Source organism: Anolis sagrei, chromosome 1 (assembly GCF_037176765.1).
Source record: "Anolis sagrei isolate rAnoSag1 chromosome 1, rAnoSag1.mat, whole genome shotgun sequence".
NCBI classification, from domain to species: Eukaryota; Metazoa; Chordata; class Lepidosauria; order Squamata; family Dactyloidae; genus Anolis; species Anolis sagrei.
The window spans coordinates 257,122,943-257,150,869 of record NC_090021.1 but is presented as its reverse complement, the minus strand read 5'-3'; the positions used below and the strand labels follow the sequence as shown (position 1 = coordinate 257,150,869).

At 38.1% G+C, this 27,927-nt stretch overlaps 1 protein-coding gene across 6 annotated transcripts in view; it reads left to right on the top strand.

Moving 5' to 3' along the window:
• The window catches only part of HIPK3 (homeodomain interacting protein kinase 3), a 71,737-nt gene that overhangs the window by 27,204 nt on the left and 16,606 nt on the right, over window positions 1-27,927 (top strand). For all 6 annotated transcript variants that reach the window (XM_060766566.2, XM_060766568.2, XM_060766567.2 and 3 more), the window contains 6 exons: window positions 17,746-17,869; window positions 19,713-19,832; window positions 22,307-22,393; window positions 23,060-23,244; window positions 26,605-26,764; window positions 27,647-27,770. In XM_060766566.2, coding sequence (XP_060622549.2) covers window positions 17,746-17,869; window positions 19,713-19,832; window positions 22,307-22,393; window positions 23,060-23,244; window positions 26,605-26,764; window positions 27,647-27,770 — 800 coding nt within the window. The remainder of the gene's footprint in view (window positions 1-17,745; window positions 17,870-19,712; window positions 19,833-22,306; window positions 22,394-23,059; window positions 23,245-26,604; window positions 26,765-27,646; window positions 27,771-27,927) is intronic.

Sequence of the window (27,927 nt, the reverse complement as noted above, 5' to 3'; positions counted from 1 at the left end):
AGTCCAAATGAATTGGGGTGGTAATGAATGAATTTTGAGACATCCATATGATGCACAAAGCCAGTTTGCCTTGATGCCTAGCAAGAATGCTTAGCACAGTCTTGCCCATCACCCACACTTTGGCCACATCTAAACCATTGGACCTGGTTCTGATTTGGAATCAGCTGTTACTTATATACATAGCCATTCCACTTTCCCTGAGCTCATGCAACCAAAAGACAGGATGGCACACAAAATTGCTTGTGGTCATTGCTCATTGCCCTCTCCCCCCTCCCCCTTGTAGTTGTGCTGATGCTTCTGCCAGCATTAGCACTAGCTACAAGCGATCGCCACAGACAGTTTCATACCCTATATTCACCACTGTGCTGGGTACAGGACAGTGATGGCAAAGCTGTCTGTCCAGTGGCGCTGCCCCATGTTTGGCACTGCTTGCTGGTGTGGACTCCATCCTGCTACTGGCATGCAGATCCCTCTGGTGCTGATCCAAAGTATTTCACTTCACATCACTCCCAATGTAAATACCCCATGTAGGTGTACCCTAAGGTTTGACAATGGATTGAAAAACACCCCTTTACTCAGTGGCTGAGAATGAGAGCAAGAATAACTGGCTATCGCAGGTTATGAGGATATGAGAACTCTTGATTCTCCTTTGCTCTGCCCCAATGCAGATCTTCCACCGGATCTTTTATTGCTGATATGGCAGATAAACATACTTTATGTCTTTGGCTTTAAAGTGGAAATGATCGCTGAGGCTCTCCATGTTGTGGAAGATCTTTCAGTATTTCTCAGCATTGGTATATGGATGGGAGTTGGTAGGAATTCTAGTTTAACATCATCTGAATGTCACACTTTGGCCATCATTGCTACAAAGCAAGAAGCAACCTCTTTCTGCTGAATGCCAAATGGAATTTCAGAGAGGTTTCAGGGACCACATTGTGGTAGTGGGCTGCACTAAAGGCAAAAGTATAGGATTCCAAACCCAGCGTATTTTAGGTTAAAGCTTTTACTTTTAGTAAGTAAATTTATAGAGTGATTTCAACTTATTACAGTAGGCCAAAAGGGGGCCTAGACAGAGAAAGATAGTCTCTTTGAGGGGGGTTGAAGGAGTAAAACTATTTCTACCTGTTGTCCTATTCCCCCTACCCATATCGCCGTCATGGAAATAAGCCTCATTTATGACATAGGAAGTGTATGTGTATGGGGTGTGGGAGGGAATGACCAGTGAAATGGGGGAACTGATTTTCCTCCTTCAGCTACTCCCCCCCCCTCCATAAAATGGACTGCCCTTCTCTTTCAAGGCCCTCTTTTGGGGTCGGCCTGGATAATGGAACAGGACTGGGAAGAATTATCTGAAAGCAGTGGGTATTGTCATTTAGGCAAGCTCATGGGGCTAAGTATGATCCTAGGCCTGAAATTTTCCATTAGTCCTTAAAAGAAAATAGAGCAGAGAGAGCCAGCAGGGTATAGTTATTTGAGCATTGGACTATGATTCTGGAGGCCTAAGTTCAAATCCCACTAAGCCATAGAAACCCACTGGGGGCCCTTCCACAGAGCCCTATATCCCAGAATATCTGCTTTGAACTGGGTTATGCGAGCCTACACTCAGATAATGTGGGATTTTTCTGCCTTGGTATTCTGTGATATAGAGCTGTGTGGAAGGGCCCTTGCTTACCTTGGTCAAGCCATACTCTCTGAAATTCACAGAAAGGCAAAGGCAAACTCTCTTTGAACAAATATTGCCAAGAAAACCCTGTGATAGATTCACCACTTGAGGGCATGGTGCACAGAACAACAATGATACCACAAGTGGCATGGAAAAGAAAAATCAGCTTCTATTGTACTAATATATCAGTTTCAGCAGAAATGTGCAGTATCATCTTTAAATGCGTGAAGCAGAGAGCGGAAATAGTGTCAGAAGAGACCAATTCAATATACTCGGATACAGTGATGCAATATATTTTTTAAAATGCTTATTCTTGGTTTGTATGCCTCTGCTTGCTTAGTTATGAAAATATACCATCATTGATTGTAAGATGCACACTAATTTCAGAATCACCAACAGAAAAAAGGTGTGTGTGTATGTGTGCATAAAAGCACCCATGATTCTAGGACAAACCCAATTTTTAGAGATTTATCTGAGGGAACAGTATGTCTTCGGGTCCTTCCAGACAGGCCCTATATCCCAGGATCTGACCCCAGGTTTTCTGTTTTAAACTAGATTATATGAGTCCGCATTGCTAGATAATCTGGGACAAATAGAAAACCTGGGATCAGATAGGGCCAGTCTAGAAGGGTCCCTAGACTTGAGGGAATGCAGCAGTGGCAAAAACTAGAGATCTCATCTACTCCTGAATGCTTCATAATTTTCTTTGACAAAATCACTGTTACTGCGTTGCTAATGGAGACCTTTGGATATGTTAATCTTATGACTAAAATATGTTTCTTTCTTGAAATCCTTTGCTGAGGATTGGACGTTAGCCAACATAATATCATTTTTAAAATAGGATGTTCTAGAAATCACAAAATTAAGGACTTGTCAGCCTGGGTTTTGTCCATAGTAAAATGTGTTGAGGAAAAAGTGGCACAGTTTTTACTTGTAATTATTTTGAGAATATTACTATGCGGACTAGATTGTATGGTTGATGTTCAAATAAACCTTCTAAAAGACAATACCATGTGATCCTATATAAATAACATCTGTAGTGGTGAGGTAAGTGAATAAATTCTATTTTTTAACTGAGTTTTGTAAACCTCCAGTGTAACACAGAACAGTCTAAGATACCATTGTTTCAACTATAAAGAAGCATTAGAAAACAATACCATAATGACAATATCTGATAGGTATGGCACATTTATATGCATGTTTATGTGATGTAAAGAAAAAATCTGGGGTAAAACAAAAATCTGGGTACATGTTTCTAGGATTGTAGTAAGTTAATCATTTATTAAACTAACATTGGTTAAAGAAAATGTACATTTCAAAATTCAGTCAATTACTATTACTAGTTGTGTTAAAAAAATCTGAACTAACTATACATCTGAATATTTAGGTCTGAATCCAGTGGCCAATCCCTGTTAGAGTAGACCTATTAAATCAGTGGAAACTTGGTAAATCAGGACTTGTGCATATTCCACTGATTCCATGGATCTGCTCTTCTTAAGACTGGCTACTGGAATTAGGCTTGAGGTCTGACATTGTCTTTTGAATTATAAATGTTCAGGCCACACAATTATTAGTAGTTGTAAATACCTTCTCAGTGTTTGGAAACTCCTGTTTGTGTGAAAACATAATCAGTGCTAGAATCAGTTGTAAATAGTTGGTGAAACTGTAAACAAACTTTAAAAAGAAACAGAAGAAAGGTACTAAGGATAGCAAAAGTAATCATGACTAAAGGAAAATTAGACTGACTGTTAATTTGGAGAAAGGGAAGAATAATGAAGGTTTACACAATTATGAATATCTATGGAGTATCAGGGGAGATACCCGTTTTGCCTTTTTCACAGTGTCAAACTGCTATTTATTCTGAAGTTGACTTTCAATAAATTTAAGGCAGATAGAAAGAGAGTAATTTCATGCATTATAAAATTAATGTATAGATTTCAGTGGTGCTTTCCCTCTAGTTTACTCGAGGGGAAATAGGCAAATTGAAAAGAGGATAGATGTGTCAAAATCTGTTAGTATCTGTTGACCACTGTAAACGGATGGAGCTTCTATCAGTATTGTATATTTTTGCAGAGTTCCCTTATCTTCAAACCATGCCTTCCTAATAGATAGAGTTCCCTTGTGAGAAAGCTATTTTTGGATTGAAAAAAGGTTGGCCTATCTGTTTCTATTTATAAATCTGTCTCTGCATACTTCTATGGAGTGTCTGTTTGCAGTTCTTGCTCTTGGACTTTTGTATTGTGTGTCCAAATGGAAAGCAATATTATGGGCGTTTAAGGAAATCCACCATTGCTGTTTCAGACCTGATCTCCCCTCCCCACCAGATTATGGTGCTGATTTTTCATCTTTCTAAATTTAATTATAGGTCTTAGATAAAAAAAATTTATTAGAAACATTGAAAACACTTTTTGAGATAAAATATATTTATAGACTAATACTTTAATGTATTTTTGAGAAAATATGTTATGTAAATACCTATAGTATGATTTTTTTCATGGGCTGATTTAGTGATTACTTGAAGTTATTAACTATTTATAAGGAGTTTCCCTTTTTGTGGCAGTTTGCTTGAGAGGAATATGTTTTGAAATGTGTTAATTATGTAACAAGAAATTACATACTGTCAGCCATAGCTTGGTAGTGTATGATGGCAAATAGAGAAATGCCATTTTGTTTTGTTGACACTGATATTGGAATGCATACAACCCACCCTGATGTTGCCAGTTGGTAAAAACATAAATCTTTACTTGTTCTGTTCTGTTCTAAAATATAAAAATGAAAAGATTTAAAAGTACACCCTGTGGGATGAGATTAATCTTTTTGTATATTATACAAAGATTCTAGACACTTAGAAGGTTTTTATTGCTAGATTGTTTCGTGCTGAAAAACATTTCTTTTCCATTGTAAACCATATTTTTCTTTTAAAAAAACCCCAATGATTTTCATGCAAAAATATTTTGGGCAAATGAGATTTTTTCTAAGAAGTCCTGAAATCTGAAAATCCTGTTTTCACTGGCAATTTCTTTCAATGGTGTGTTTTCATGTTGCATATGTAATCCTTGCTATATAGACCTCTCACACATATCCACAATATAGTTCTTCTGCAGTCATGGACGTGCAGCCTTCAAGTATCTGCTCCTCTTCTGTAGTGATAATGAGTGAACATGAACATTAATGTGTTCTAGAAGAAGACATGCTGTATAGTAACTACAGTGTTAGGTGTAGTTCTCCTTTCCTCCTTGATGAAGCGATTCTGGTACACTTGTCAGTGGCCATAGCATTATAGAAATGGATCACAAATTACATACTATCAGTCATAGCTATAAAAATATCATAATTGCTTGTCTCTGAAATGTTACTTCCTTGGTTTACAAATCTCCAAATCCCCCTGCTAGAATGATCTGTGGCCAATGCTCACTTGAGGTGTGATTGTAGCAGATGTAGTTTAGAAAAATAACTATGCCACGCTGTTCTTGTATATCACAAGGCTATTTGCACCTAAAGTATTTTGTTTGCAGAATATTATTCTATTCGACCAATCTGTGCATAAAACCACCAGAAAAGGACATTTTATTGCATTTCTTTTACTGCTTCAACTTTCCTCAAGGCTTTCTTAAATAGTACCTTAGAAACCATTGTAAGCAAGATGAAAATCTGATACTGACGCCACTGTTTTTCTCCCTAGTGTTTTTCTGCATCTGTGCCTGATGAAGAAGCCAATATGTTTCAAAAGCTACTGTGATATATGCATTATGGTTGGCATAGTGAAGATTTTTGCATTATGCATTATGGTTGGCCTAGTGAAGATTTGATTTGATTTTATTTTGTTGCATCTTGTATTGTCAACATGTCGATTCTGGCCATGAGTAGAGTGAGCCCGGAATTCTTATTACAATTTATAATTCAGTGAGAAAAATATAATGTTAGAAATATCAAAGACTGCTGATAGCAAAAAGAGTAAACAGTATGATATTTTCTTAGTTTGTTTTACCTCTCTTTAACTGAAAAGGCAGCAATAAGTTGCAGATAGAATAAAACAAAGGCGGCTAGAGAAGAATTAAGTCTCTAGTGTTATCTTTGTCTCTCTCTTCTTCCTTTACCCAGATCAAATGCTGTCAGGTGGGTTTAGGATGTGGGAGGAAACTGCCTGCTCACTGTGCACTACCAAAAAAATTCCAACATGCTGTCATAGGTTCAGTAAAATATTCTGTAGTATTTTAATCTTGAATGCAAAGCTGGGGTAAAAATTGCTGGAAGAAACATTAACAACCTCAGATATGCAGATGACACCACTCTGATGGCCGAAAGCGAGGAGGAGCTGAGAAGCCTTCTAATCAAGGCGAAAGAAGAAAGCGCAAAAGCTGGGTTGCAGCTAAACATCAAAAAAACCAAGATTATGGCAACAAGAATGATTGACAACTGGGAAATAGAGGGAGAAAACGTGGAGGGCGTGACAGACTTTGTATTTCTAGGCGCAAAGATTACTGCAGATGCAGACTGTGGCCAGGAAATCAGAAGACGCTTACTTCTTGGGAGGAGAGCAATGTCCAATCTCAATAAAATAGTAAAGAGTAGAGACATCAAAGAGGCAACAAAGATCCGCCTAGTCAAATCCATGGTATTCCCTGTAGTCACCTACAGATGTGAGAGCTGGACCTTAGGGAAGGCTGAGCGAAGGAAGATAGATGCTTTTGAACTGTGGTGTTGGAGGAAAGTTCTGAGAGTGCCTTGGACTGCGAGAAGATCCAACCAGTCCATCCTCCAGGAAATAAAGCCCGGCTGCTCACTGGAGGGAAGGATACTAGAGACAAAGTTGAAGTACTTTGGACACATCATGAGGAGACAGCAAAGCCTTGAGAAGACAATTATGCTGGGGAAAGTGGAAGGCAAAAGGAAGAGGGGCCGACCAAGGGCAAGATGGATGGATGGCATCCTTGAAGTGACTGGACTGACCTTGAAGGAGCTGGGGGTGGTGACGGCCGACAGGGAGCTCTGACGTGGGCTGGTCCATGAGATCACGAAGAGTCGGAAACAACTGAACGTATGAACAGCAACATTTTCATCTTCAATATATGTGTGTTTTGAGTGCAGGGACAGAGTAGTGAAAAGAATGGAATTGATTACAGTTGTTTGTTGCTATGTTTATAGAGGTGTCAAGGAGGAACTGTTCATAACTGACAGTGGTAATTTGGAATTCACTGGTACTGTATTCTGAGAAGACAAAATGTCTGACTTGCACCTTTTAAGAAGGCTGTATTATTAGAGAAAATAGTTTAGAGAATTCAGACGATTTAACAGCTGTAAGATATGCAAATACACTTAAACTAGGAGGACCATGCATGTAATAGCTATGAAATGCAGGCATGTTTCTTCTGGTGAAGTGTAGGGAGAGAAGTATATACATTTATAACAAGTCCTTGATTTCAAGTAAATCTGGTGACTGAAAGTTTGGTGTCTTTTGATCGCAGGTTTATGGAGCTGGGAAATTTGTAAGAGACATCTTGCATGTATCCTAGCAGGTGCGCCTTTTCTCTGGATAGTTTTCCATTTATGACTGACAACGCTGATTTTTGTCCCTGATAATTTCCTTCAGCTTGCAATTCCAACTCAGTTGCTATACAGGCAGTCCCCAAATTGCAAACAAGATAGGTTCTGTAGGTTTGTTCTTCTTGAATTTGTATGTAAGTCGCAACAGGAATATTTTAAAGTGTAACTCCAGCCTTCGTAGTATCTATTTATCTTTGGATAGCATAGGGAAAGGTTAACATCCCCGTGGTGTTTGTTTTGCTATCTTTGCCCCTGTTTAGAAGATTTAAGCTCAGTTTCTGTCCTGTGATAATTGGATTTTGAAAAAATTGGATTGTGGTGAGAAGAAGTTTCAGTTGTGATACCTTTTGCCCATGATAAGTTTTTCAGGAGTAAATTTCCTTTCCGAGGGATAGATTTTGCTCACCTCCTGTTGTCTCACCCTAATTTCTAAGTCAAATGTTTGTAACTTGGGGACAGCCAGTACTACATTTTCATTTAAAAAAATCTTTCCTACACTGTGAGACTAGAATATACTGCATTGTTGTCATACTCTACTCTTCCTTCTTCGTAGTCTGTCAAAATTGCACATATGATATTTCCTGCACCTGTGCAGTCAATTCGGAATGTTCTAGAACATTCTAGAAGGCGTTCGAACAAGAAGTGCAATAATTGGTAATGACGACAGGAATGGAACAACGGAAAATGATATTGGATTGTGGTTTAACGATGAGACGACGCGAATGACTTTTTGTATTTTTGTATTATTGATATTGATATTGTTGATGTTGTTGATGACGATGTTTTTTGATACTGCTAGTTTGAATTTAGATTGTGTCTTGTAATTTGCACCCTATCCTCTCTATGTTGTACACCGCTGTGAGTCGCCCCCGGGCTGAGAACAGTGGTATATAAGCACAGTAAATAAATAAATAAAAATAAATAAATAGAACGTTTAAAGATACATTTTGGCGGAAGCCTCCACACTCCCCAAGGAAGTATATAGCCAGTGGGAGGGGCTTTAGTCTGCTGCCTCAGTTTCTTTAGTACACTGAACCTTTCTCTCTTTGTGACTAGCTTTTACCATTGCTTAGACTTATCTCTGCTTCTTTGACTCGGTCTGTTTTTTCTGACTACACTTTCCTCTTGTTTTCTGACCTGGACTGTTTTTGGCTACTCTTTTTATCAATGGATTGCTTTGGACGGTCCTTATTGCTCAGGCCAGTAATGTCTTCCACTAAAAGAGGTGTGCAGCCTGTGGGCTAAACTGCCCATTAAGAACAGGCATACCATGTGTTTGCTATGCCCTGGGGAAGGTCACATGTTGCAGTCCTGCTACATTTGCCTCTCCTTTTATCCCTCAGGCACGTAAAAAACTGTGAGTCGTGGCCCTGCTCTATGAACAGGCTTCCCCCGCATTCCCCAAGAAGCAATCGGCATCAGAGCAAATGAAATAAATGAACAGACCTCAATCCAATTGATAGTCCTACACATAGGTTCTTGTAGGTTTTTTCGGGCTATAGGGCCATGTTCTAGAGGCATTTCTCCTGACGTTTCGCCTGCATCTATGGCAAGCATCCTCAGAGGTAGTGAGGTCACATAGTTGATCAATTGATTCAATTGCTGAAGGGTTGACAAAATCAAACAGGAGATTCGGTGTTTCTGTATTCATCCTACTGATAATGGCTTTTCCCCATAAAGTGCAAATTTCTGATAATGCAAATCCTCCACAAAGACTGTTTTATGAATGATGTGTGGATTTCTGGCATTTCTCTTTAAAAGGAATTAACAAAGAAGGCTGGGCATGTCAAGCAAAGCATGAAAAATCAGGAAATAATCTTAAGTCAGTTTTCTTAATTTCTGTTCTTTTCCCATTCCTGACTCAGTAAGGCTGAGTTTAACTGTAAATGACATTCAGAGTAGCAGGTCCAGGTGGTGTGCAGTGGTGGAGTTGCCCTAAGTTGGATCTTTCCAAGCTTTGGAGAACTCTTAGGTAAAGTGTGAGCTTTTCCAAATTGGTTTCCCAGAAGACTCCCAGAAGTGTTTCCTTTTAAAAATTATGAATGTATTGCTTCTTAAATCTCACACTGCTCTATGAAATCCATAGTATGTAAGGTGTCACTGCTTTTGTTGCAGCCTAAACATGCTTAATTCTTCCTGTTTTCTGGTTATGGATTCTGTATCTCTATGTTATGCCCTTTGTAATTGTTGACGAACAGTTGAATTTGATTTAATTAGCTAGTTCTGAGTCATGCATCTCTTGAATATTCGTTGGAGCAAGGTTTAAACTGCATTTACAGAGCAATTTCATGATAAGCTGTTGTAATAGCTATGCATATTGAATAGAGAAAAGAGCTTGATGGGGTTGTTCTGGAAATGATGACTTAACAGTATCTCTTAGCAGTGCAATCCAGCTATCAATGGTGTGCTAATCCAGCTAAGTGAAGAACTGTTCCTAGGGAAATACTGTAGTCATGTGGATGAAATCATTGCCTGCAAAATGACATTCAAACATGTAAACATAATTTAGTATATAAAAATTACTTAAACAGGCACATACAAATACAGCAATATATTGTAAATATGTATTGTCTGTATATGGAGGAATTTTGGGTACACTTGGGTTCACAGGTACTTATCTGTAGGTAATAACTTAACTGGTATGTACGTATCTGTATATATGTGTGTGTGGATACAGATCTGTGACAGTGTAGATAGATGTCCTCATCGCCTCCAATAGAAAGGATTGTTGTGGCGGGCTGGAAAAGACATGTTACCATTTGGAATATAAGAAGTTGTGTGATTCAGTTTAAGGCAGCTCAGTATGTTGAGATAATTTGTAATGTCTTTGCAGATGTCAGCAGGAATTCTATCCTCTTTCATTTAGTGCTCAAAGCAGAAGATTATGTTATCTCTGTGTAGATCTTATTTGCAAGGCAGATCAACCTGTTGAATGAAGTAATATTTTCCTTTTGAGTCAAAATAACTGCAGCAAAGTCACCTAGTCTTGTGTCTGCCATGATTTGCTTATCTTCAATGACTTGAAAACAGGAAGCAGTAGAGGGGAGTATACAAAGGCCACAGAAACACGTCTGCTTACATTTCTCCTGGAATAGATCTGAGTAACTAACATATGCAGTATTGTACATGCTTGTTATCTGCTCAGCAGCTGCAATATGTCAATCCTTTGTTTTCTATTTTCTTTGTCAACTTATCTTTTCAAAACAATAATGAGGAAAAAGCAGTTTAAGAACCAAGAGGACAGGTGGAAAAGTGTAAGGTGCAAAGCAAAATGAAAAGAACTGTAGTACACATTGGTGACGTAGATGGCTTTATAACAAAGGAGTTTTATTAAAATACGCGTGTTCTTTTTTTCTTTTTCTTTAGATAGATAGCAGACTTTCCTTCAGAGCCTGATGTTATCAAAATAATAGACCAAAAAATGGACAGAATCTAGTGAAAGTTACATTGTTTTCACTATGAACATGTTGCAATATAATTATTTGTATATTTATATTCGGAAAGAAGAGGAAATTAATTCGCTACAATTTTTCCCATTGTGTGGGGAGCACTATTTACTTTTGGTCTTCATAGGCAGGGCTTTGTTTAATGTCTATCATTCTTTCCACCATACGTGGGAGAGCCACCCCCCTTTCCCAGCTCCTTTAGCACTAATAGGGCATGACTGTTTGGTGATGTTCTTCACTTTGAAACTTCTGGTTGTGTGTATATTTTTCTTGCTTTTTCATTCTCCCACGTGGAAAGGAGGTTGACACTCCTACTTAGGATAGAAAGAATGATTGACACTAAATAAAGCCCTTCCTAAGAGGAGAATGGAAGAGCAAGATCCAACATAAGAATTTCCTCCCCATAACTGCAGAAAAGGAACATTCATGATAAAAACCAATGTTCTGTTCTCTTTTATAAATATAAAATTCCAGGCTTAGATGTGTTTGCTCTTTTCACTTTCTGAAATAATGGGACCTTAATAGGTGAACTTTGAGTTATTGTTCTCATGTTTGACTGTCATAGTATGTTAACTATGGCACAGTGTGCATGTTTGAAACAAACAAAAGTTAATCATCGTTTATTGGTCCACATATCTTAAAAACACTGATTCAGAATAAGAGCACATTCAGATTTTCCAAATGCCTCCTGATGATAGTGCAAGATGATGAACCAAGAGGGAGACCTGATTCTAATGCTTTCTGCAATTTATTTTCATTATGTTATATTCCTGCATTTGATTGACATAATAATACATTATTTTTGTTTACTATCTTTTCAATAAACAGTTGAAATGCCCTCATAATTATTCTCAATGTGTAATAGAATCACAATATGTAGATGATCTACACTCATATACATCTCTCTTGGAAAGATGACATCTGTATATTTTGGGAGAAACAATGGATAAATTTATTAAAACTTGTGCACCAGCTGCGCCTGTACCTTGGGAGGTCAGATCTGGCCACGGTGGTCCATGCTCTTGTTACATCCCGATTGGATTACTGCAACGCACTCTAAGTGCGGTTGCCTTTGAAGACTGTTCGGAAACTTCAACTAGTCCAGCGGGAGGCAGACAGAGTACTAACAGGAGCATCATACAGGGAGCATACCACCCCCCTGTTATGTCAGCTCCACTGGCTGCCGATCCAATTCCGAGCACAATTCAAAGTGCTGGTTTTAACCTACAAAACTCTATACGGTTTCGGCCCAGTGTATCTGTCCGAACAGATCTCCCGCTATGTCCCACCTCGGAATTTGAGGTCTTCTGAGGAGGCCCTGCTCACAACCCCGCCCCTATCACAAGTGAGATTGGCGGGGATGAGTAGCAGGACCTTCTCGGTGGTGGCCCCTCACCTGTGGAACTCACTCCCCGGGGAAATTAGATCAGCGACATCCCTCCTTTCCTTCAGGAAAAAATTGAAAACATGGATTTGGGATCAGGCATTCGGACAACCTGGCAGATGAAAAAGGGCGTGGCGATAGAATGGAATTGACAAATGGAATGGAATTAAGGAACTTTGGACAACGCACGCTGAGTTTGTGATTAGTTTTTAATGATTGTGCTATTGTTAACTGTTTAATTGTGATAAATGCTGATTGTTGTTTTATATGTATATGTACTCTATGTAGGCATCGAATAGTGCCTTTTTTGTAAGCCGCCCTGAGTCCCCCCTAGGGGGTTGAGAAGGGCGGGGTAAAAGTAACTGTAATAATAATAATAATAATAATAATAATAATAATAATAAAAAATGTAGTGAAAGAAATCAAGTATGGAATGGACATTTTGAACAATGTTTGAATTCTAGCAAAATGTTATTTTCTCAGTTCTCTCAGTCCTGTGAGCTTGTGATACATAACATAATTGAAAGCAGAATAGTACTGTACCTTGAAATAGTGTGTGTTTGTTTATGCCTTGAAGTTGCCTGCTGGCCCATGAACTCCAAGATTACACATTTTTTTAAGATAAAAATTTCCTGACTCGTGCAGTCTTGTATATAGTAATTGTTTTTCTTTTTAAAATAGAAAATGTTTGCTATTAATTCTATTGATTAATTATATTTTAACTTTTGTATGGTATATATTTTAACTATATTGGTTTTAAATTTTGTAGGCTGTCTTTGAGTCTCAGCACAGGAAAAAATGTGACATGTGGATAAATGCTTTTTTCAAGCAATTTTTGTTATCTAGTTATAGTGACTGTTGTCTCCAGTTAATCTGTGCCAGACGTTCAGTTTGTATAATTTGTTTACTATGGCCCAAAAAACAAAACCACTCGTACAAAGATTATGTCCCCATCTCTTCCTGCCTGTGGCGAGGATTGAAACTACAGGATCAGGACCACCAGTGGCTTGATACCCCTTAAAGTAATGATGCTCAGTTAACCCAAGGTGTTCATGCCTGCTTTGGGATAAACCTTTCTTTCCCCTGCAGTTCTGTTTCCCATGCCATGTGTGAGGGCTCTTGAGCATTCCAGAGTGGGTTTTAAGAGCATACACAAGGCTGAATCCAGGGAGCGCAGCCCAGTAAAAAACTCCAGCTTAGTTTTGGAAATGGAGCGGATCATCAAAGTAGCAGCTGTGGTAAAGAGGTGATGGGCATTTCAGTTCAGTTCCCCATCCACCTTGGTTCCGCTCTTTAAAACATTCCATTCGATCTCCACAGCTGCTAATTGGTGACACCTGTGAGCAAAACATGACAAATGACTGGAGTGAGAGATGTGTCTTGATTTACATAGTGATTAACAAATTATCATGTTTTACTACTTTGTTTCTTTTAAAGGTCTCATCTCACTGTGTAGATTGCACAGATATGTAGTACAAATGCTGGGAATTCTGGATTTGATCTGGATCTGCTGTGAAAATTAATTACTAGTCTGTGAATAAAGTACAAAGGGTATTTGCTTGTTGGCATTAGAGCCAAACGTGAGCCTCAATTTTTTTTGCTGGCCTTTGTAACAAACTAATATTTATGATTGGCAAGCCCCAATCCTATCTTATGCCTGTACTCATTTTGTGTTGAGGCATTGCTTATGTCTGAAGCACAGCACAAAGTCAGGGACACAGGAGGACAGAACCACTGGGGCCTTTCCTCAGCACTAGTTACATATGGAAGGAATGCGGGGAGTAGAACCATTCTGTAGCTCTACCTAGAGTCAAGTAATGGTAGAGACTGTGGCAGTGGCCCTTGACACCAGTCATAGGTGCCTCCTAATGTCATCAGATCCCTGTTGACATGATGAATACTCTTCTCTAGCCATTATTTACCAGCCATCTACCAGCCATGCTTCCCCTTGTGCACATGATATATATTTATTTTCTAATGTAGGGTTTTTCAAGAAGGGTCCCACAAGCTGTCACTAGAGGAGATAATGGTTAGGAGGGAAAACCCTCCTTTTAATGTAGGAGATATAATTTTTATGCAGGCATCCCTGAGACTTGAAAATTATTTCAAGAGTTGCTCCAGTTGCTCCCTGTTCAGAAGATTTCACCTCACTTTCTGTCCTTGTGAAAATTGGATTTGGAAAATTTTGGCTTGTTGTGAAAACAAAGATTGGCAAGAAAGCTTCGGTGGAGACCCCTTTATACCATGATAAATATTTCAGGAGTGAATTTACTTTCTTAGAAGTAGATTTCCTCTCACTTCCTGTTTGTCTCACTTCCATCCTTAACTATGAGTCGTATGTATGTCAATGACTTGGGAACTGTTTTTATAGAAAAAATATTAAGAAGCAGAGAAAACATTTTGAAAGTAGCGTTTGCTTGCCTGTTCCTCTTGTATGTCCGGCACAGAAAGTCAGAAGGATCATGATGAAGGAAAGGAGCTTTCCTTACCTCTGCTCACAGTCATCTTCTTCTGTACTTGGCTTTCAGGAGGGAGCTCAACTGCTGATGCATCCAGTATGTAGATTTCCTAGGAAAACGAAACAGGGCCTGGCAAAGTGCTTTTTCTACACCCAACATAGAAATTATGGTGAAAGATCAGACATTTTTTCTTCTTGCAGCTTGCTTTCTCATCTCAATGAACTGTCTGTTGAGACTAGTCAGGATTAACCTAGGAATTAGATTATACATGTTTGGCGTTTTTATTATCCATCTGTGTGTATGTGTTTCCGTGTGCACATGCATACACTCTACAGCCAAGTTCTTGTTATCCATCACTATTGACTCGGCTAACTGTTCTAGTTCAACAACAACTGAAGATTTTCCCAGCTCCAGTCCATGCAATGCCCTTATGAAAAATACAAAGCAAAACTAATTTGTTGTGTAAACTCCCCGGCAACACTAGTGTTTTTGTTGTGTTGCTAACAGTAGTACCTCTCTTGCAACTAGGTGTGGTATGTACCATTCTTGATACTTTAAAATGATGGGATTGGATGGGAGCTACCCATAGCTTAATGTCAAGTGAAATCTGGCAAGCTTGTTGTCTTGATCTGTAGAGGTTTGGTATATGATTCAGGGCTTGCTTTAGAATAGTGACCTGAGGTATTTCTAATGTGGCCCTTTAAACTAGAAAAACTTTGCTTTGTGTTAGCCCTTTTCTGCTTTTTTTTTTTTTTACGACAATGTCTTAGTGAAGTCCATGCTAAAAATAGTCGTTTCATCATTTCAGAAATATTTAAGTTATTGGAGTTCAACATGTAAAAATACCGCAACAGAGAAATTTTGATGCTTACTGTTTTTGGCTCTTCATGGGACTCTTCTTCACTGCGATTGTCATACCCTTTTAGAAGATAGATATATAGTGTTGAAAGTCTCTATATGTATTTCTAGAAATCATGCAAATCTGAAGAAATATGAAATGTTGGCTTTGATATCCTTTTAACCTGAAGAAACAATTTTATTTTTTGAAACACAATCTGAGAATGTAAAATTATAATTTTAGATCCTGTTTGGTATTGGCATTGGTAAAGTTGCATAAAAACCTGCAGCATTGGAGTCATTGTTTTAAGTGCTGGACTATGACTCTTGTGGTCCGGATTTTGAACCCCGATTCACCCATGAAATCGACCTTAGATAAGTCTGAAGAGTGTTACTTAGCCAAGGTGGGTTCTATGAATGAGTGGGGATGCAAACTCTGATCCCCGAGAGTTTGTATTCTACACTTCAAGGCAAAACCCTTTCGGAACAGATATTGCCAAGAAAACCCTATGATAGGTGTACCACGGGGGTCTTCATAAGCTGAAAACAACTTGAGGATACACAGCAGCAGTAATGAGTGACGTGTGCTTGGATATAAACTAAAATAAAAAAAATCATTTATTTCTCTGGTCATTTCATTCTTTGTTCCTTAACATTTTTGACAGTACACATGTTCACTAATTTATGGGAAGCAATGCTGCAGGTTTTTATGCAACTTTCTGATCACATTAGACACATTTCTTTCCTTTCATAGCTTGCCAATTTATATTGTGCAATAATATTTTCTAGAGTTGTTCTGTAGTACAATTATTTTTGTTATGAGAAAGAAATAATTTACAGTTGTTTTGTTGCCATAATGAATTAATGATAATGATTGGCCTTAAGTTTAAACCTTGAAGACCTTCAGTTTTTCTGTGAAAGATGTTTTGGTCTTATAGTCTCCCGTTTCCTATTTAAACATGAATGATAGTGATTTTCACAATATAGAGTTAAGACGTAGACTTTAGTCTATGAAAACATATGTTATCAGGTTTTCTCTCTAAGTCTCAGATTGCATCTACACTGAAGAATTAATGCAGTTTGACATCATGTTAACTATTACAACTGAATGCTATAAAATCCTGGGAGGTGTAGTTTGGTGAGGAGGCGGCGGCAAAAAACCTTCTAAAACAACGGTTCTCAGGATTTCATAGCATTGAGTCATGGCAGTTAAAGTGATATCAAATTGCATTCATTCTGCAGTATAGATGTACTCTCAGAGGTGCTACAGTATTGCTTATGGTTATGGTATAATTTTGAAGCAGTCTCACATATTGTAGACACACATAAATGTCTATTAATAGTGAATATTTTTTTTACTTTAGTGAGAGTTACCTCATGGCCAGAATAACCCTAGCAGCCAAGATTGGCTGTCAAAAGTCCAGCCTCCTGGAAGGAGGCAATTCCTCACCATGTGTTCCCAGTTGGGAAGGCTGAGCAGCACGTAAATTAATGTTAGGAGTTAATGGGAATTCTTACCCCTGTGCACTGTTCCACTGGAATGATAATTGGCAGGAATCAGGCAGCACTTGAAGTTCCTACAAGTATTTATTAATTTATTTATGACATTTCTATTCCATCTTTTTCACCCCGGAGGAGACTCAAGAACCAACTAAGTTCTCTTGTTCTCCTAAAAGAAGGCATGGGGAGCCAATCTCCTCTTTGCAATGTGAGCCAGGTAGAAAGGAGTCTGACAATGTGGTGGTCTTTCAGTGGGCAGGACTATTTTTCCTCATCTCCAAGCATAGTCTGGATAGTCTGTCAGTCAAAATAATATCTGTGTCCTAGCCTTTTTGTTCCCATGATTTATTAGAACATTGTGTTTTCTTAACATTTTCGTTTCACATTGTATGCGCTCTGCTAGTTATCTTCAACTTTCTGTGTGTTCATGAAATTTAGTGGCAAGTCATTAGGTACCCTAAAATAGCAAGATCTCTTTCCATTTCCCAAAGCATTCTTGACTATGATGGGGCTTCTCCTCAATTCTTGAGCAACTAGAAGTCATCTGGAAGATCCTTGGGAATCTGGAACATGCCTGCTTCTGGAATATCTGAAGATCATTTGTGGGTTCATGAGTCAAATCTAGTCCAGGACCCAGTGGGATAACTCTGCTGATGGAATAGCTTCCACTAGTGGAACCAGACAGGGACACATGTCCCAGCTCCATGTCTACTCACATAAACTGCTTTGGAGAGCTAGGGTACTATTCAGAGCTGGTTGTTTAGGCAACTTAGGAGGGATTGTTCTTAAATATCACAAAAAAGAGGAGGAAATGACTTTTAAAAATAATTCATATTCTACCTATAAAATGTCAGTTTTTAGTCTGGTTATTTTGCATAATATATGTGGTAACCATGCCTCTTCTATTTTTAGAGCACCAGAAATCATATTGGGTTTGCCGTTTTGTGAAGCCATAGACATGTGGTCACTGGGCTGTGTGATTGCTGAACTGTTCCTCGGTTGGCCACTGTATCCAGGAGCCCTTGAATATGACCAGGTAGAAGAAAGTTTTACTCATAATTTGAAATTCTTTAATTTACCTGATTAGATAGAGATTTAAATTCCTGTAATTTTACCGTATGGGGTTCAGTGTAAGAAAGGTATGTGTACCACCACTGAAATATATTGTGTATATGATTTTAATAGTGCTTTTGAGTCAGATTTAGTATTATTGTATGCCTTGTGTTTAAGGGTAATTTCACAGCAGCTACCTACACAGTTGTCTTAACTGTCTTTCAGTGATAAAAAAAAGTTTGACTTTTCCCATTTCTCTGTAATTCAATATACTGCATACAGCTGTGTTTGACATTTTTATACTTCAACCTAGTATCTTCCATTTGATCAATGGTGACTGTTTCTTTAGCCCCAAGTCCACAGGAACTTTACAGTGCAGAATAACAGATAGTGAGTTAATTGGCCATTTATTTCTGCAGTGAGCAGGATAATGCCATGGGCATTATAGGCTGGAGGTTTCTAGCTTTTTGGCAGGGAACCCCAAAAATCCATTTTTGTTTATTATAGCACACCATTTATCGCATGAACTTTGGACCTTCAGGCATCACTTTAATTCATTTTAGCTTAAATCCTGCAATAACCATTATTAGAGGCATCCAGACAAATATTATTTGATGATGCTCTTAATGTGGAATTCAGTGAAAATCTGCAGTATTCACAAATAATGTGCACATGGATTTTTATGTGAAAGTGGGAACACCAACTTTCTGATTATGAGGTGTTTTTAACCTATAAACTATGATTTTAAATGTATTTGAAAAACATAAAGAGTGTGAGACATAATGAATGAAGGATATATTTGTTTAAAACAAAATAATGTCCTTCCTGGCAGATATCAGAGTGGTGACTGAGTTTGCAGCTTCTGTTTTGCCTAGAAGTAGGTCAGTGCACAGTTTGATAGTTGTCAGATACAGTCTCAGACCATTATTGCTAGATAACCTTCCTTATTTTTCATTTTCATTTCTGAAAAAGCTTTCTTGCAAAGAAATGTAGTAGAAAATGGCAACAGCAAAGAGACTGCTATAAAGCAAGCTCATGACAGTCAGTGGTAGCATCAAGCCATGACATGAATAATCGTATTTCCAAAATGTTATCTTTGAGAATCCCATCATGTGACAGTTCAGTGATTTGCTCATTCTCTGTAAAATCAACTTTACGACTTATGTGAATAGGATTCTCATGCAGGGAAACTTTTAGGGGGATTTTGCAACAGAAAATGCATAAAACCTGGAACTCACTTGTACTGGTGTCATGACCTACAGATTGGAAGGTACTGTTATGGGCAGTTGCAGTTGCCATAGATTCTTATTGTGGGGTTTTTTTTTAGCTTTCTGAAGTTGTTGGTGATGTTGCTAGGCTCACCTTGGCTACTGCCAGTGTAATGTGTTTCCCAATACTTGATTACAGATTGAAAATTAAAAGGCAGATTGCCACCTTCACAAAGCCATACTTGACTTAATATTTGACAATGGTCAAGTACTAGGTAGGTGGTTGGTTGACCAGCAACCAACCTAAGCTGACTATATGTAGACAATTTTCATAAAGTGCAATTAGGATTTTTTAAAAAAGTTTTAGGCAAATTACAGGATATGACTTGCAGAGTAGGTTTTTCCATACCAGTTATATTTTAGTATCTCCCATACGCTATCTGGATGTAATTTTTTGTTTATCTTGGACAGAATAGTTTTGTTAATGATCTTAAACAGTAATCAACTTGTGTCCTCCAAATTTTGTAATATTGAACAAATCATATTAACCACAAGATGTGTAAATAAATGTGTAAATGCACAATCAAAATGTCAGTTATTGTTTTTTAACCTCTCCAGATTCGTTATATTTCGCAAACACAAGGCTTGCCTGCAGAACAGTTGCTGAACATTGGAACAAAGACCACACGATTTTTCTGTAAAGAAACAGATGCACCATATTCTAGCTGGAGATTAAAAGTAAGAAGAGTAATAAGGAAGTCAAAGAGCTTCTATGTTCCATGTTGACATCTGTATGCTCTAAGGAAGAACTACATCTCAGCCAGAATTGAGAGCATAGTTTAGTATTTTCTGTATGAGATGAGCTCCACCCCCCTCCCCAAAAAACACCAAATCTTGACAAGAAAACCCCATGATATGGTCAGCATAGGGTTGCCGTAAGTTAGAAACAACTTGTGAATGCACACAATAACAAATTTAGAAATCCACTATATGCATTGTGATACTGTGCTAGTCCATTTCACTTTCAAGAATTTTCTTGAAATTCGTTTTCCTGGCTGTTCCTTGATTCTAACATGACTGCAATTTGTATGAAAGCTGGTTTAAAAAAATCTAATTTGTTTGCTCTGACTAGTTTTTGTATACACTTTCCTTGCATTAATAATTTTCCTGCCTCTCATCTCTTACAAGAGATAAAGATCTCTATATTCTATTGTTATACGTGGCAAAATTTGAAATAGAGGAGTTGGAGACCTGGGTCAGAGCCAAGTTGTGTCACAGGAAGTGAGCATAATTCAGAAATGCTGCCTTATCTCCTTCACCTACCATTAAGAGCTTGGGTGTCGTTTTGGATTAGCAGCTGACAATGGAAGCTCAGGTCGCTGCTGCCAGCAAACAGGCCTTTTTCCATCTACGACAAGCGAGGCAATTGGCACCCTACCTATCTGATGAGGCTCTGGCAACAGTTATCCATGCCACGGTGACATCTAGGCTGGACTATTGCAACGCCCTGTATGTTGGCCTTCCGATGTCTATGACCCGAAAGCTCCGTATTGTTCAGAATGTGGCAGCCAGGCTACTCACAAGAACACCCATGAAATGCCATATAACACCAGTGTTGCGGCATTTGCATTGGCTTCCAACTGATTGCCGTGGTCTATATAAGATGCTAGTTCTGACCTTTAACATTCTTTACGGCCAGGGTCCATCGTATCTTAGGGACTGTCTCTCATTCTCCCATCATCGGAGGTCGCAATGACCATCTCAACGTGACTTACTTTATATACCCGGTCCTAGAGAAGTGCACTTGGAAAGGACCAGACGCAGAGCTTTTTCTATTTCTGCCCTTACTTTGTGGAATTCCTTGCCGCCCTATATGAGAGCCATTCGTGAGTTAGGGCCTTTTACCCTAGCACTTAAGACAGTGATAGGCAACCTTTTGAGCTTGGTGTGTCAAAATTTGCCAAAAACCTGAGCATAACTTGGGTGGAGTGTCACGTCAAGAAAAAAACCCATAATTTTGCAGTATTTATAGTTTAAATAAGAAAAATGTATAATCCATGCTGAGTTATGGAGTGAACAATGCTCAAACGTGCATATGTTAAATTTGTAGAGCCTTTTACAAATTTAAGGATTGAATTAGATTGGCTCTTATAAGATGTCTTCCTCTGTATGTGGCCACATGTGTCTGCGTGTAATCAAAAATAGCCATGCGTGTCAATGCTGACATGCGTGTCATAGGTTCACCATCATGGACTTAAGACCTGGCTTTTTACTAGAGCTTTTGATCTTTGTTCATTTTATCAATATCTGTATGTATGTATTTTTATCCTTTTCAATTTTAGCTTGTAAATCGCCTAGAGCATCTTGGATGGAGGGCGATTAATAAATAATTAAATGATGATGATGATGATATGAAGCCAAATTTTCTGCTTTATTTATTTATTTATTTCATATCAAAATCATTGCATAAGTTGGAAAGCAATGCAATGCTTTTGGGTTGGAAAGAATGGCCGTTTACAAGAAACGTTGCCCAGGGAATGCCTGACTGTATTTACTCAGTCTTCAAGGAGGCTCTTTCTGTGTCCCCCTTTTCTGCTATTCATACATATATCTGGAGTTATATGTCTGAAATAACATGCTGTCTTGCTTATTGATATACATATATTACTAATGGACCTTTTATTAGAAGTAAAAAAAACTGGTGAGAAAGCAGCACCAATTGTGCCCTTTGAAATGCATCCAATATTCATACATTTATATGCATTCTTTTGGTCATTCTTCGCAACTACCTTACAAGCTTACTTTAGTTCCCACTTGTTTTGATTAGATCTGAAACTGAGAATTGTTATTCATGTGAATACAGGGCACAAATGTAAAATGAATCTTATTTCTCTCAAATACACCAAAACTACATTTTTAATTATTGTAGAATTTGCCATTACTTATTGCTAGCTCTCCTAATTTAGCATTTAATGGTAACTGTGTAACTAATTCAGTGTTGGGGCCATTTATATATACAGAACAAAAATGTAGCACATTTCTTTCAGAATATATCATCATCATAGTTGCAAAAGACTGCTACATTTTTACAACACCAAAGAAAAAAACACATTAGTGCTTCCTGTAGGGTCCCATTAGTGTTGTTAACAGGATTAATTTTCCAGTATGCTCACAATAATGTATAAACCTTTCCCCCACTTAAATTCCTGAAGACATTGGAAGAGCATGAAGGAGAGACAGGGATGAAATCTAAAGAGGCTCGAAAGTACATTTTCAACAGTTTGGATGAAATAGTGCATGTGAGTATATACATGTTGGGTATTTGATATAAATGTGTTTAATTGAGTGGGTTGGTGGGGGCGGGGGTTGAATTGTAGATAAGATAGAAAAGACATTTTCCTCTCAGTTCAGGGACTACAATGAACAGCCTACTGCCACTGTTACATTGAGTCCGTTGGGAGAAGGATACTTGATACTTGGCAGTGTTCATTATTTTGAGTTTTCTAATACATCATCTTTTTATTCTAATATTCTAAAAATGTAAATATTTTACATCACATTTGTAGCACAATTGTTTTTTTTCATATTTTTGTGTTGAATCTTTGCAACGTATATTCTAAGGGTATGTAAAATTTCAGCCTCAGTTTTCCTTACCATTTCTATTATCCTCAATATTGTAGAGAGTTCCTAAAAGGGGCTATTGATAGAAATGTAGACTCTAATTCCACTGTTTGCTATTTTCTTATGTTTCCCCCCCTGATTGTTGAGTTTGGCAATGTATTATTATTGCTTACTTTGTTCAAAAGGTTTTTAAATGGTTCATTTTATATTTTTGTTAAGAGCTACTATGATTATGATTTATCACAACACAATGGATTATAAATGCTCTAATAAAAATGGAAATTATCATAAAGATGAATGAAAAATGCCATATTGTTTTAATACGTTTAATTTTTCAACACCAGGTGAACATGGTGATGGATTTGGAAGAAAGTGACCAGTTGGCAGAGAAAGCAGATAGAAGAGAATTTGTCAGCTTGTTGAGGAAAATGCTGTTGATAGATGCTGACTTAAGAATCACTCCGGTTGACACACTGAACCATCCCTTTGTGACCATGAAGCATCTCTTTGATTTTCCCCATAGCAACCAGTATGTTGTGTAAAAATAATCTTTGATTGGCCATTTTTGAATGGGTTCCATGTTCTTGTGTTGCTATGTTTAGTGTGTCATATGGTTCTGGCCTAGGTTGATGAAGATTATCTCAAAGCCAGAGTTACAGAAGCTGTAGCCTCTGCCTGTACACAAGTATGTGTATACATGTGTGTTTTATCATGCTGCAGTTGACATTGCATGCAATCTAAATGCAGCTTTCATTGAAAGGAGACTTTACATAGATTAAAGAAAAGTAGTAGTCGTCACGGCTGCAGAGTCAGTATGCCAAACGTTCAACTCTGTTCCTCTATTTTCCTGTTTGAAACCAACCTTTGCAGTGCCTGAAAAAGAATATCCATACATATAAGGGACACTGCACATAGGTATATCTCCCAAACTGAATCCTGGCACATATTATCAGGGTTCATTTACTTTAGTACTCAACTGTTAACTCCCTCTTCATCATCATTTCCAGATTCTAGGGGATGGGTGGATTTTTTTTATTTTTCTAGTTCTTTTACATCGGGATCTTCTAGCTGGGTTGTTGTAGGTTTTTCGGGCTGTATGGCCATGTTCTAGAAGCATTCTCTCCTGATGTTTCGCCTGCATCTGTGGCAGCCGTCCTCAGAGGTTGTGAGGTCTGTTACACACTAGGAAAATTGGGTCTGTATATCTGTGGAAAGTCCAGGGTGAGAGAAAGAACTCTTGTCTGTTGGAGCTAGGTGTGAATGTTTCAATTGATTAGCATTTGATGGCCTGACAGTTTTATATGTGTGGGCTTGTTACTGGGGGAATCTTTTGTTGATAGGTGATTTGGTGTCCTTTGAGTTTTGTTCTTTATTTACTGTTATGATTTTAGAGGTTTTTTTAAAAAATACTGGTAAATAAAGACAGGGAGCTCCAGACAAGAAACAATCAGGGCCAGCTAATCATCTCTCAACAAAGGATGCCCCCAGGCAGTAAGAACCCACACCTTGAAAACTGCTAAGCCATTAAATTCTAATCAAGGTGGCCAACAGAAACATTCACTTCTACCTCCAACAGACAAGAGTTCTTTCTCCCACCCTGGACATTCCACAGATATATAAACCCAATTTTCCTGGTTTCCAACAGACCTCACAACCTCTGAGGATGCCTGCCATAGATGCAGGCGAAACGTCAGGAGGGAACACTTCTGGAACATGGCCATACAGCCCAAAAAACTTACAGCAACTCAGTGATTCCGGCTATGAAAGCCTTTGACAACACGTTTGTATTTGTGCTTGTTGAGTTTATGTGATCAGTTAAATTGTGTTTATAATACATATGTGTAAAATATGTTTTTTTCCATTATTAATATACAGGTATGATTACTTTTTTTGCAATACTGAAATTTTCAAAAAATGTCAAGGTAGCATATCCACTCAAAGAGTAGTAGGGTTGCATGTTTGAAACTTAGTTTGGTGGGAAAAGATGGCCCTCAAATTTCTTTGAGCTTCCTTTATACAGTTTTTTTTATATGCAGGAACATTCAGACATATGTTCCTTGTTGACCTGCAACCATGTAGTAGATTTACTTAACATTTTTCAGTCTTTACCCTGATTTTGCAGTCCAAATTACTTACACAAAGCACAGTAGCAGATTTCTGCTGTTAACTTATCGTTAAGCTTTGCTGCAGCATGCAATACATAATATATTGGTAATATTGGTGCAGTCCCCGAGTTACAAACATGTGAGTTACAACAAACAACTCATAGTTAAGAAGGGGGGTGAGACAACAGGAAGTGAGATAAATCTACCCCTCAGAAGGGAAGTTCACTCCTGAAAGAGTTATTTCGCGGGAAAGGTGTCCCCGTTGAAGCTTTATCACCAATCCTTGTTTCCACATCGAGTCAATTTTTTTCAAAATCCAAATATCACAGGGACAGAAAGTGAGGTGAAATCTTCTGAATGGGCACAGATAGCAAAACAAACGCCACAGGGGTGTTAACCCTTCTGCATGCTGTCCAAAGCTGATATATATCCAGTATATATTTGGCTGGAGTTACCCTTTAAAAGTACCTGTTCTGACTTACATACAAATTCAGCTTAGGAACAAACCCATAGAACCTATCTTGTTCATAACTTGGGGGCTGGCTGTATTAATATCTATTTAAATGAGGAGCAGAATGACTTAGCAGAGTCAAAACAAAGTGTTTGCAATCCACTTGATTTCATAATACAGACTTGCGTGTTTCATAACTGAACTGCTGAAGTGTGAACTTGTTCTGTACATGTCAGAACTTCCTGTTCACTTAACCAATTTCAGTTATTATTTTTCCATATATTCTTTATAACCAAAAGAAGAAAAATGCACAGTAATTATAGGGGGTCAAGATGCTAGAGGGTTTGCTCCTTGTTGTTTTCAAATATAATAGAATCAAGAATCATAGAATCAAAGAGTTGGAAGAGACCTCATGGGCCATCCAGTCCAACCCCCTGCCAAGAAGCAGGAATATTGCATTCAAATCACCCCTGACAAATGGCCATCCAGCCTCTGCTTAAAAGCTTCCAAAGAAGGAGCCTCCACCACACTCCGGGGCAGAGAGTTCCACTGCTGAACGGCTCTCACAGTCAGGAAGTTCTTCCTAATGTTCAGATAGAATCTCCTCTCTTGTAGTTTGAAGCCATTGTTCCGCGTCCTAGTCTCCAAGGAAGCAGAAAACAAGCTTGCTCCCTCCTCCCTGTGGCTTCCTCTCACATATTTATACATGGCTATCATATCTCCTCTCAGCCATCTCTTCTTCAGGCTAAACATGCCCAGTTCCCTAAGCCGCTCCTCATAGGGCTTGTTCTCCAGACCCTTGATCATTTTAGTCGCCCTCCTCTGGACACATTCCAGCTTGTCAATATCTCTCTTGAATTGTGGTGCCCAGAATTGGACACAATATTCCAGATGTGGTCTAACCAAAGCAGAATAGAGGGGTAGCATTACTTCCTTAGATCTAGACACTATGCTCCTATTGATGCAGGCCAAAATCCCATTGGCTTTTTTTGCCGCCACATCACATTGTTGGCTCATGTTTAACTTGTAATAGTTTGATAAGACATGGATATCAGGAATGACTAGGTAAATAAGGAAGTCACTAGTCTAAATTGAAGACTTCTTGAACAAGTATGAGCTTGCCTTCATGTACCCAGTATGTGTATTTCAACCCATAATTACATAATTTTTGTTGCAAACCAGTCTCTAAATTGCCCTGTGCCTATTCCAGTGGCTAGAACTAGAAGGTGCAGTGCAAATTGTATTTTATTCTATTGAGCTAATACGCTGTACATCCCTTTTGTTTTTATCCCATCTCACAACTCATTTTTCTTCTCCTCCATTTTATCATTAGAGTGAAATCCTGTTTTCATATCATGGACGTTTGCAAATATCGATCAAATTCGTATGATACGAATAACCGCAATAAAACAGCACACCTGCGACCAGTTGCCTCAAGTAATGCACCAAGCCTGACAGCTAACTTTGCCAAAATGGGAGCAGTTCGAAATCACGTGGGTACTTCATAATTAAGGTCTTGTACTCCCCTTCCCTATAGATCAACACAAAGTAATGAATCAGGAAACAGCTATCTCAAGGCATAGGCGTGGGGAAAATACATATTTGGTTTTACCTGCATGTTTTCTCATTGTAATCCTACGTGCATATTACAACATGCAAGTCATTTTGAAGGTCCATCTGAATCAAAAATTGGGTAAATATTAATTATGGTAAATGTGTTAAAAAGTAAGCAAATTAATATCATAGTTCACATTATTCATCAAATAAAGAGGACAATACAAATCATTCCATGAATGAATATGTGAAAGTTCTGTCTGGGATATGGCAAAAAAACTGTCATTTGTGGAGGTGTTATTGTAGCACTCTGATATGTAATACTTTCCTTCTAAACTCTGTAACTTTTTGATGCTTCTCTCCACTTTCTCATTGGCCAACATGGGTAAAGCCAGGCTTGAAGAAGGCTTAAACTGTGGTTCATCTTTCGCTCTTCCCTAATGCAGATCTGAAAACTTGCTGAGTTGTGATCCTTTTCTAGAACTGCTCATGGGAACATTTCAGAATAGTAAATCTGAACACCTTCTATATTCCCAAAATATTTTATTATAGTGCCCTCATGTGGTCAAATATTACATTTGCTACCATGTTCTAAATAAATTGATCCTCATCTACCTAGTCAAGTTTGCTGGTGCACAGTGAGGAACAGGAAATATTTGTATAACTTTACAACTAAGAATCTTGAAAGATTTTGTGGTTGAAAATCAACACAGTAAAACGAAACATTTATCAAGTTAATACAATTTAACATGCATTTTAAATTTAATCTGAAAAGTGCAGGATTTTTTTTTTGTTAATTTATGATATACCTATCGTTTCAGGCATTAGCTGCATCTACCCATTCGGTTTTGCCCCATGGAATACCACTACAGGCAGGAGCTGCTCAGTTTGGTTGCAGTGATGCTTTTCATCAAACACTGATTATATGTCCCCCTGCTATTCAAGGTTTGAGTTGATTTTTTATATTTAGCTTTATCAGAAAAACAACTTTTCGTTTATTAAAATTTGTTGGCTTAGTCCTTGAGATTAATCCAACCTATAACAACTTTTCAATGAAATTGTGCTGTCCTGCTAAAAAAGGAGAGGTAATGTTTTTAACTCC